Below are 12,391 nucleotides of genomic sequence, written 5' to 3'. Positions count from 1 at the left end.
AGTCCTAAAACATTACAAGAATACATACATATTGAGAAGATACTCCAAACTCTAATGTACAGTCTACAGATAATATTTATCTCTTAGCATGGCTACTGTAGCTAGCATTCAGATACATGTCAAAGCCTATATGGCTTTCAGTCACTGATGGGAGTTCTAATCTTAGCAAAACATGCATACATTAAGGGAATAATGGATGAACCCCACTTTGGTTTTCAAAGTGAGGTCCAGGAAACCTCTGGGTTCCTTGAAGGGGGTTCCAAATGGACCCTTACAGGTCTGTAACTTGAGTGTACAAATGGTCCCATGATAGTCTCAACTCTCAGAGAAAGGTGTCATGAACTATAGTTCAAACCTACACATAACATAGTAGCTTATATGCAATACTGTAGATCTGTATACATTTTATGCATTAATTACTAATTATTACATGACTTGGTTGAATGCTCAATTCTGCTTGGTCAATCACAGTATTCTGCAGTCTGTTATTTCTTGATAGCAGACCAATCAAGATGGCTACAATAGGCTACCCGTATAATCTAAATTTCTAATTATTTTAATCAATAAGAAATCTCTTGTTATGCTTTGTGTAAAAACTAAATAATTAAGCCACCATGTAATAAGCGGGATAGTGAACAGCGAGGGTGTCATTGAGAAATAAATCCACTGTCTGGGTATATTTCTCAAAAATGACCAGCTCTCACTGTTCACTATATCTCTTAGCTAAGTAAGTAATCTCTAGTAAGTTGCATTAATACTGTGCCTATAAAACCTATTGAACAAATAAAAACAAATCAATAATGCATTTGTTGTGAAGTCTGTAACTTGGTTTCTGAAAATGTGCCCTTTGGGATATGAGATTTGTATCGGCTTAAGAGTTTTCCGTCATTAACTGCATACCAAGTGAAGATAGCAAGTCATGACAGCTGTTTCAGTTAGGCGTTTCTGTGTGCCAGCATTTACTGTACAGGAGCTGTCAATGCTGGCACACACAGTAAGACCTTAATGAAAGATGCCCACAATTAATGCCATTACCTTCAGCTGTGTTTAACTGTCAAATGGCAATAATATCTTAAGATGAAGTCCTCCTGGGACAAGTTATACTAAATATATCCTCCCTCGTAAAATTCATGTACTGTAAATCTCATAATGTACTGTATAATAATGTGAGGTGAGGATTGTTGTTCACAGTGCTGTCTGTACAGCGACATGGAATATCATTTGAAGCAAGTAAGCAGATCTTGGCTGAGCCAGACCACAAAGGGTGTGGAGGGAGGTGGTGGTGTACGTTCTGTAAGTCTATATTGAGACATAAGAGGAGAGAGAATGAGACAGAGAAATGAAGAACGAGATATAGACTGGACTTAAGCACTTCAGAAAACATACATGATTGTCACATTGTTATAATGAATAAATAAGTATATTTCACTTGCACCTACTTCTGACATACTGTAACTATTTTGGCATGTCATAAGGCTATAGGCGAAACATTTTAAATCTTTAAAGAAAGAACAAAAAGAACAGTTCTACAAGCGTATGGCGGTTTGCATCGCAACACATTGAGTGTGTAGACCTGCTATTTGGAATCAGTATAGAGTAGACTAACACAAGTAGTTAAAGTTAGGCACAATGTATGTGTTTTTATTTATTGCAGTGAGCCATTTGACAATGCACTGATTCACCAGCATCTTCCGTATTCGTTGTGGGGGTTCATAACTCTTTCTGGAATGGTATGAGTCCCATATGGATATTTTAGACCTCCAGTTCAAATTAGGGAGGAGGTGTTGGAAAGTCAAACTCAAAAGCTTAAGATTTCTCAACTAGCGGAACATTTGCTGCCACTAACAGTGTTCAGAGTGGTGTACTGTAGACTAGGAAAGTGGTGTCATTGAGGGGGCAGAAAACATTGCTCGAGTGCTGTTCATGCAGCCCTGGAGTGTGACAAGCTGGAGTTTAAAATACATTGTTTTCAACGAGAGTGGCGCAAATATCAGCAATTTTAGGCATGTGTGCAACATGCCAACTGAGTAACAACAAAAGTCTATGTAATGTTTATGTTGTAATATTACTAAAAAAACATTTTAAAATAAAGGGATTTAAGATCATTAAAGCTGGGCTGTTGCCTGACTCCAGTGCATTCTGTCAACTTCCGATCCGGTCCAGGACTTTGTCACACTTTGCCATGCACTTCGCCAATAGAAGTCTATGTAGAAAGAGCCGCCATTTGACTGGTCCCATGAAGTGAACGGTCGTAATTCTCCTTCAATGGCTCCGACAGTGTTCAGAATGAGTTTGTCGTTTAGTGAAAGTGTAATTTATAGTGGAATTTGTTTCCCCTGTTTGTTATTTAATACAGGCAGTATATATTTTACTTCCTTATCTAACAGGACCTCCTCTCAATTTCATAATTTAGGCGTGTGAGACTTTATATTTAAAAAATAAGTATATATATTTTTTGTGAAACAAATGAAGGCATAAGCACTGCAGCAAAGCCATTTAAAAAAAGCATAGCCTGCCTGCATGTGGAGGAAATGGACTTCCCATCATAAAAAAGCCACAACCACATGTTCTGTTACTAGAGAAATCCTGACTTTTTCGGAGAGAAACTAGCATCTTTGTAGACTGAATAGACAATTTGCGGTTGTTGTCTGCATATCAGTGAGTGACTTGAGAGGCAATTTCTGAAATAGCTGCCCGAATGAACATTGTTTACTTGAATTACATCTTTGTGCTTGTCCTGTTGTAGATAGTATTTCATGGCAAACTCATAATTAAAGTTGTTGGACTAGATGTTGTGAAATTCCAGGGGCATCCCTCCATTTGGATTTAAATAAAAATGTACCTTATCATGCTCAAAAGAATGGCATGATGTTGACAGCTCTGACATAGCTGTACAAATCCCCAGGATAGTCCGATGGATGAGACTTGGTTCTGAGGTTTTGTCAGGCTCTTTTTCACATTTTGGTGAATGTCCAAAAGTGAGGGATCATCAGGGAACACAGTGTCCCACTCACACACACACTCCCAAAATATTTAGAAGCTTTCAGTGTTTTAGACACATCAATTTACATAAACGGGACTACATTGATAGACGTTTACAGTATAGTTATCTCATAATATCTCTGTATCTTTGGGAACAGAGGAGATCACTGCTGCAATGTCTCTGCTTACGGTAATTGGCCTTTAATCCTACACCACAAGAGACTCAGGAAGTTTCATCATTCGTGCTTTATTTAAGATTGGATTGGTCACTCGATATGGTCACACCCTCAGGAAAAGTCAGTGTCAAGTGTTACACCCAGGAAAGACAAGGCTGGAATGGTTAACTGTGCCGACAACACAAGTAAAAAAAAATAAATAATGAAAGGCAAGCAATATACTGTAGTTAACTAATATTACATATTTGAATCCAAACTGTATGCATGCCAGATGAAAGATTTGCTTCCTGTATTGCAGACAAATTTCTTGTGCCTAAAGATGAATCCTTTGTAAAATATGTTATGATGGCACAGTATGTCTGAAGATTGAAGTGACTTCTCCGTCACAACTGTATCACCATGAACCGCTGATCAAAGGTTTCTTTTTCAATTGTTACATCTCTAAATACTGGTAGGCATACGGTTTAATTTGGGGAGGAAATTAAGAAAATAAAATATTATGAAAATAAATATTCAAGTTGAGGGTGAATATTTAAAGCCTGGCTCCAGTCAAAAAATATGTTCTGGGTGTAAAACGAAATGAAAATTCAGGCTGGGTGTCAGGCTAGAATATTTATGTTCTTCACTCTTCAGTAATCACAAAACAAGCAGATCAAAGCATTCATTCTTGGTTTTTGATGCGCTAATATTTCTCTGAACTTTTGGCCATCGATACTGGCTAATAATTTATCTCTACTGAAAAGCAACACAAATTTAAGAATAGTGGTGTGTTCTATCCCATTTTATAATTTTTTTAAAAGATATTTCATGAGGTAATAGTGAACTCTCCCCATTGCTCAATACATAATAGATCAAAAACCAAACCATTATACTGGCTGGGTCCAGAGGTAATCTATTAGTAATGGCATTGACTGGTTGAGTGCGGCCTGCTTTCTGCTGCTAAAAGGAAGTCCCTTGAGAATGTGGAACAAATTGTGTCTCTTCTTACTTTCCTTGAACTCATGCTGTAAAGGTGACATCATCCTATCACATTTGCAGTAAATGGAGTAAAAGAAGAACTGGACTACATGAGTCAAAATTTGTCATAAACTCGGTCAGATCAGGTCAGATTGTAAACATACAGCGAGTAGAACCTGGTAAGTGTCTGACATACCCTGTTTGGACAGTTTCTTAGCAGGCTAGTAGAAACACAATACTACAGATATGTCAGAGAAATAAACATGTATACTGTAGGTCTAAAATCACTATGTATCCATTAATACAGAAAGCTTGATCTTGATATTGAGCTTCTATAACTGCATAATCAAAGACAAAACAAGAATTGATGACAGCTGCGTTATTATCTGCAGAATTGTGGGTGAAAAACTAGTGGGTTGTTGTTGCAACTTGCTGGCTGCAATGCAATGCTATCCCATTGGCTGGTTGGCTAGAGACGAGGCAGCCAATCAGAAAGATAGGTGACTACAGCAGCAGGGACGTGGTGGGCCCATAATTCAGCCCGGGAAGTGGAGTAGGCACACGGCCGGCCCAGACCGGCCGTTCGGGAGTTGTCCCAAATTTCCCAATGGCCAGCATGTCCCTGTACAGCAGCCAATTAAATGATAAGTTGCCACTAGGTACGGCAGCCAATGAAATGATAAGTTGCCACTACCAACCTGATACAAAGTAGACCAGCCTGCTTTGCAGCTGGTAAAAAGTGCAGTTAAGACAAGTGGTATGGCATATGACAAATCTGATCCATCTTGATCACATACATGACTCCGGAGATAATGTTTACAGATTTGTGTGAGTTTTGAATAAAGTTGTAGGCATTGTATCAAAACGTGTCTGTGTTTTGAAGAAAACACGAAATGGCGGAAAATGTAGTCTGGCACAGAATAATGGCTGGGGGCCTGTATGTGGAGTTGCATCATGATCTCCAGGGGGAAATAATTCTGATTGTATGACCTGGTTTAACAGTTGTATAGGCTAAAACGTTAAGTGGGCTGTCTGTTATAGCACCACCATGAAGCTGATTTTGAAAAATGTGGGGCCGAAATTCTTCCTTGGCCTACAGACAGACAGACAGACAGACAGACAGATAGACGGCCTTCAGTTGTCCCGCCTTACGGAGACAATAGTAGGTGACAAAATTTTATTAAGAAATTAACGATTCTGCACCTCAAAAGACTCCCCATTAATAATGGTTGCCATGGTTACACTCCACAGTTCCTCCCCATGCACCTGCTGACTCCCAGTCTCTATGTTTCTTATTTGTAATGGAGAGGTGTTTAAAACCAATAGGAGTAAATTGGGGCACTAGTGAGTGAACACTGATGTAGATCACTCTTATATCCTTCTTGTCCCCATCAATGCAGTGACGTTAAAATAATCATCAATCCAGTAAACAATCAAGGCCTGGGCCGGTATAGCGGTCCAGGCACCTTGGCTGGTGATCCAGTCTGGCAGTGTTCCGCGGGTTCGACTCCTGATCCCGACGGCCTTTACTGCATGTCACCCCCCCCATCTCTCTCCCCATTTTGAGTCAGATTCTATCACTCTACAAAAAAACTAAAATCACACCCCTGTGAACTAATATATTAAAAGTCTAACTCATGTTGATTAGGTGATGTAATGGTGATGTAAAACAAACGCTGCCAACACAAACATTAAATGCCATTAACAATAAAGAGACAATATGACGTAATGAGGGAAAATATGACGTAATGAGGGACAATATGACGTAAATTTTCCCTTCATTGTCAATGGAGTTTTTAAAACAAACATTGAACTAAAAACAAACATTAAACCTGTATATAGGAGGGCACCCCTCAAAAAATAAAGGCGAAAGCCACAAAAGAATATCTCAAAAAAATATATAAAGGCAAAAAGCCCCTCCCCCCAACATTTTGGAATAAGGAAACCTTAGAATTTGGGAGGTTGGAAAGAGAGTGTCAATGGAATTGTTATGAGCCACAAAACAGCTTTTACCCAAGTCAAATTTTCTATTCAAATTAGTTGCAGTCTAGGAGGTACAGAGTGTGATGCTATGCCGATTTGCTGAGGTTGATGCAGAGGTTCAGCATGCAAGTGTCAGAAGGAGGCCTGCTGGGAAAAGCTTAGCATGCATAAGGTGTAGCCTGATTAAACAAATAATTGGTCTGTGTATGTACATTAGACAAAGCAATTATTCAGCAGTGAACACAATACATTAATGGAAGGATCAAGAGGACAGAGCTGATGCAAAACCCATTGCTATAAATAGCAAATAAATGGACCATAGTGTGTACTAGAATCTAGTACATGCCATATACGTCAAAGATCTTCTTTGATCTGTAGTTAGAAATGTATAGTATAGGAGGAGGACAGAAGAATTAAGATTGTCCAAATATATCGAATAATACTCTGTGTATACTGGAAGTCCATCTATATTGATGGAACAGTCAAGATTTTGCTGACATCACTAGACTAATAGCTAAGATTCCAAAGTGATCCTCATTACTCAACATGATTTAGTAGTCTTTGGCACATAGAGCCTCTGGCAGTATCAGTATAGATCAGTTGTTCCAAAACAATGGGTCGGGACTCAGAACCCATTTTTGGCTCGCAAACCAGTAAATATCGCTTTTTTATCTTCCTTTATAAAAAGAATAAAAAGAATAATAATATATATATATATATATATATATATATATATATATATATATTTGTGTTTCAAAATATGTTCAAAAATGTAAACATTAAACACTACAACACTCACAATGTGTCACATTGAAGCTTGTAGATCGACTATTTTTGGAATAGGACTCGAGTGGTTAATTCAGAATGTATTTTGTGAGCTAGTTTTGGCCCTGGGGTAACACCAATTGCATCTTTTGGGTCTTGAGCTGAAAACGTTTGGGAGGTCCACTGATATGCATTGCTGAGAGGAGATCACAATCCTAATATTGTCAAACTTCTGAAACGTGAACTGGGCTTACTTGAAATGTATTTTTCCCAACAACACCCCCCAACATGCTGATAAAATTCTGTATTTTGCTGGGTGATCTGCATGTCAATTCACCTGGACCTGCTGGCTGCCCACTTTAATTTAAAACATGAATATTTTAGAATCGGGTCCATTTTCACCAGAGCTATTTGGCTTCCCCATGGGTTAGACTAAATTGGTTTGGGTTTGACTCCCAGCAAAACAATCACACTGCAAAATGGCCATGAGCTGTGTTGTATTGCGAGATAAGATAAGGGGTTTTGGGGTGAGAATACTAAGTGGAGACAGTGTTATTCTTAGTATCTTGGCTTTCTGCTGAACACAATCATTTTCTTTCCCATATTGGGACGAAACTGTGTTTTAGGTCAACGTGGATCAGATTAAAATTAACGTTCTAAAAAGATAACCATGCCATATTTAGTTTTTAACCGCCCGTTTCTTCTCTGCCCCATGTATTGAGAAACAGAAAATGTTGCCTCTGAAAAACATATGTGCAAACTATCTGGGTCACAGTGTACCAGATATGAGTTTGCGTACAGCAGTTTGTGTAAAGCCTTTTTACAGCCAGTGCAACTTGTTGAAGGGGATAATATGGTGACAACCTCCCCCCAAAACATTGTGTTCACTGTGGTATACTGGTAATTAAGCCTGATTTAAATGTCTTGGTGCTGATGCTGTGAGCTTGTGCATGCACACAAAAATCAATTAGTAGCAGAAATGAGAAACTGTTTAGTTGTCGTTCTTCCCATTGTCATTTACATGACAATACTTATATGCATTCCAGTATATGTAACCAAGTGCATGTGTTTAAAAGCAGGATAACCAGAAATATAGGTGCGGTGGCCTACCAGACAAGAAACCAGTTTCACAGGCTATTAAGTGACTAATTTAATGGACACAGAATAGCTCTATCTTTATATTGTTTCATTATTTATTGGACTGTGGCTAGTGGCAACAGGAGACTTATTTATTTATTTATTAAATACATAAATACGTAGCCTAGACCACTGCAAAGTTCACAACCATTCGTTTTCTCCTTGTCATTAGTAGGCTACCGACTATCTGAATTCTCATTCTCATCATCAGTAGGCCTACTTGTATCCTAGACCTATATAGACCCAGTCCAACTGTCCAGGTAGACTGGTAGAACAGAACAAACAGAATGCTATGCAGTGGGACTGGGACACCACCAGCGCATCAACTGGATTTCTCCCTGGAAATAAAAACATCTGGGTTTCCGAGGCTAACTGAATTATAGCCTAGGGCAATTTACAACCAATAAGGAAGTTTGCCATAATTAACCTTTTCCTCACCTTTTCTCAGGAGTTGCTGGCGGATCGCGCGCTCTCGGATCACACGAGCCCATTTTTCTGCCTCCGCAAGATTGGCGCACTGGTCCTGCACCCCCGAGACCCGGTAGCACAGCTCCACTCTCTGTCGCGACCCCCCGGAGCTCATCCATCGCTTCTTCAGTGGGTAAAAGTAGGCTGTGAACAAGTACTCTGCGGTGTCTTCCCCGATGTGCGCCCGGCAACCCACACAGTCCTTTAAGCTGAAGACCACCTTGTTCTGGGATGGGATCTTCTGAACCGTGAGGTCCGTCTCGGTCAAGCTTAAGGCATATCTGACTTTTCGGGTGCCCGTGAATTCCCCGTATAACACCTGACTGGAGCCGTTGTTAAGGCAGGACGAGTCCAGGTCTGCTTTCTCTGGATCCATCCTGATGATCCTGAAAGCAGACGGGGATCCGCAGACCGGCGGGCGAGGGTCCGGGATACCGCGCACACAGTCCGCACGCACTCATGCACTCGCGGGTGGGGATGCGAGCAAACTCTCCGCAGGATGCCAGACTGCGACTGTGTACCGGCTGATAGTTGTCACTGAGATGATACGGTTGAGCCCGATGGACGCTGGTGAGCGAGTTTAACCAGTTGGGAGAACCGAAAGCGGTCGCACGTCTCCACCTAGCGACGGAATGAGAGAATTACCAACACCAATTACCAAACAGCACATCCAGGACATGTCAACAACAAGAGAGACTGATGAAGGCATCAGGCATATAGCTAAGCTATGGCAAAACATTTTCAACAAATAGCTATAGGCTTTAGCTAAATGGTTATTGGTTAACTATGGTTGGCTAAACCTCCCTGTTCCAGCTCTCTGAGCTCTGTCATACTAGCCTATAGAACTCTATTGAAAAAGTGTAGATGAAGGGTATACTTAGCCTATTAGGTGAAATGGCTTACGTTTGAGAGTTGATACAACGGAAACGTGGATTGTGTAACAATCTGTTACAAAATAAACAGTTAATGCTTTTAGAATTCTCTGTGTGATTGATTTGACTAATGAGCAGAATTTCAGACAAGGATTTTTATATCTAGTTTCTATCAAAATTATGAGGTTGTTTCTATCTAGTCCCCCCCCCCCCCCCCCCCCCCCTCTGTGAGAGTAGACGACCATCAGATACAGTTACTGTCTAAGGTTGTGTCTGACATGAGATGTTGCTTACTTGTCATTCAAATCTAGTATAATAACTGGATGGGCAGTGTGAATGCATAAAGCTGCGCAAATAACAATGCAGTGTTCAGTGGAATTTGTGGAAAAGCTGCACTAATCAGACATGATGCCGTTTTATGTGAGCACATTATATGGAGTTGGAACATCGTATTTTCAGGAGGAAAGACAGGAGGAACAATCAAATGGAATAACATCCATGCTACCGCCTCACTAGTCTATTCCCTTATACTCACTTGATAGCAACAACTTGGCATGACTAACCTCCTTTCTCCTCTCTTTCAATCTCACCTGATGACAACCATCCCACTACCTGTCATTGATGATAACTCCTCCCATGATCACCTGATTTGAATCACTTTGTGATAACAACTCCTACCTTCTCACCAAACAACATGATACACCTCCTGCCAACGAGTACCATCTGCATATGTCCATATACCCCCCCCTTTCTTTCCAGATCTCTCCTCTATCATTTAGCCTACTTTCAGATTCCAGAATTTTCTTTTCTTTTTCCTTTTTTTTTTTTTTAAAGAGAATGAGTCTATCGCCGCCTGAAAGGACTCATTTGCTATCATAGAACGCAGGCCAAAGACTCTCTTGCCCTCTCATCTGGCAGCGGTGGCCGAACGGATAGCGGCGCGGTCTAGATACCGGAAGGTTCCCAGTTCGAATCAGCCGTCCGACACGTTAAAATTACCACCGCTGAAATGCCCTTGAACAAGGCATCAACCACTACGATGAAATGTGTTCTATGAGCAGGGCCTGGCTGGAAACAAGTTCTTGAGCTTAGCCCAGATACCCTGGGTAAATATAGATTTCATTTCATTTCTGAATTACAGTTCTACAGTTTCACAGTTTCACAGTGTGTGTGTGTGTGTGTGTGTGTGTGTGTGTGTGTGTGTGTGTGTACAGCTTCTTTTGGCCGCGCATGGAAGTTCAGGTGTGCTTACACTGTCAGACATACATACAGACAGACAGACACACACACTCGGTCAATGACGGTCACTCATGGGAGCGGTGGGCACCGCTCAAAAATATAGAGCGGTGCTCTGTAGGCTACTTGGTACTTGAACTGTACCAAATTGCCTACAGGTCAATACAAAATCTGACTGCTACGAGTAAAATATAAGACTTGTTTACATGATTGATTGATTGATTGAAGAATTTATTAACAGTTTGCAGAATTACAGTACATTTCAAGCACAAACTCAATACAAAGGCTGTTAACTGTGAGTGGACGACCCAATTAAGCATTACACTTGTTTCCAATAGGGTCCACCATGTTCAAATCATCAAAACATTTAGAGACGTACAAATAGACACTTCTATAGACAGAACAGGAATTCATCAAAAAGGAGGTAAAAAGGGAAAATAAATATATACAGTGAGGGGAAAAAAGGGGGGGGGCGGGGGGGGGGATTCAGATTTTACGGGGGCCAGTTTCGAATTGCAGCCATCCGTAGGTGCCCTTTGAGAGCGGTTTTGAAGGAGTCAAGGGATTCGCATGTCTTAATGACAGTTGGTAGGGCGTTCCACATTTTGGTGGCATAGGAGCGAAAAGAATTTAGTCCCTTGTTTGTGCCGAATCTGGGTTGTACATGGTTCGTTGCACTCCCTCTGGTGTTGTGGGTGTGGACTTCGTTAACATTAAGGAAGTATCTAGACAGGTACATGGGTATCTTGGTGGTGTATCGAATCTTGTGGACCAGACCCATTGCAAGATGCTGTACTCTGTCGTCGACCCTAAGCCATTCCATTCCAGCGTCCTCTACTCCATTTTCAATTCATTAAAACATAAAGACTTACAAAAACGCATAACAACCGCTATTCATTTTCACATGTATATTTGCTAAAGCAACGGGGAGCCAAAGGGGCCAAAGAGCTGCATGTGGCTCTAGAGCCACAGGTTGCCTACATATGCCTACCGCTCTCAAAGGGCACCTACGGACGGCTGCAATTCGAAACTGGCCCCTGTAAAATCGGAATCCCTCAAACACGACAACAAGGACAACACAAGAGACGGTCGCGGCCACACAGCCAACTCAAGGTATGGCCACTGAGCCAACTTGGGGACCCAACGCAAGGACAACACAAGAGACGGTCACGGCCACACAGCCAACTCAAGGAACGGCCACGGAGCCGACTTGGGGACCCAACGCAGCTCCTCCAAGGAAAACAAACAAATTAACGGAGCTGAACGTGAATCCCCCCCACCGCCCACCCCTTTTTTCCCCCTCACTGTATATGTTTCTTTTCCCTTTTTACCGTTTTTACCTCCTTTATGATGAATTCCTGTTCTGTCTATAGAAGTGTCTATTTGTACGTCTCTAAATGTTTTGATGATTTGAACATGGTGGACCCTATTGGAAACAAGTGTAATGCTTAATTGGGTCGTCCACTCACAGTTAACAGCCTTTGTATTGAGTTTGTGCTTGAAATGTACTGTAATTCTGCAAACTGTTAATAAATTCTTCAATCAATCAATCAATCACAGCAGGGCCTATACTTATATTAAATATGCCTACTCCATGTTCTCACAGCAGGGCCTATACTTATATTAAATATGCCTACCCCATGTTCTCACAGCAGGGCCTATACTTATATTAAATATGCCTACTCCATGTTCTCACAGCAGGGCCTATACTTATATTAAATATGCCTACCCCATGTTCTCACAGCAGGGCCTATACTTATATTAGGGCCACCATAGGCTATCCTATTGTTTGGAATGGACATAGTATAGAATTAG

General features: G+C 40.9%; 1 protein-coding gene across 4 annotated transcripts in view; it reads right to left on the bottom strand.

Moving 5' to 3' along the window:
- LOC306921079 (sphingosine kinase 1-like) overlaps positions 1-9,968 on the bottom strand; it is a 33,547-nt gene extending 23,579 nt beyond the window's left edge. The window contains exons 1-2 of one of the 4 annotated variants that reach the window (XM_079498180.1): positions 9,876-9,968; positions 8,439-9,089 (exon numbers count right to left, since the gene is read on the bottom strand). In XM_079498180.1, coding sequence (XP_079354306.1) covers positions 8,439-8,844 — 406 coding nt within the window. In that variant the 5' untranslated portion in view covers positions 8,845-9,089; positions 9,876-9,968. Of the gene's footprint in view, positions 1-8,438; positions 9,090-9,371; positions 9,469-9,634; positions 9,736-9,875 lie in introns of those variants that run through there. The other 3 variants (XM_079498181.1, XM_079498182.1, XM_079498183.1) reach the window with 3 other exon arrangements.
- Positions 9,969-12,391: the final 2,423 nt, after the last annotated feature.

This window comes from Electrona antarctica (assembly GCF_951216825.1).
Source record: "Electrona antarctica genome assembly, chromosome: 4".
Classification (NCBI taxonomy): Eukaryota; Metazoa; Chordata; class Actinopteri; order Myctophiformes; family Myctophidae; genus Electrona; species Electrona antarctica.
The sequence above is the reverse complement of the archived record's forward strand: the minus strand, read 5'-3'. Positions and strand labels throughout refer to the sequence as shown.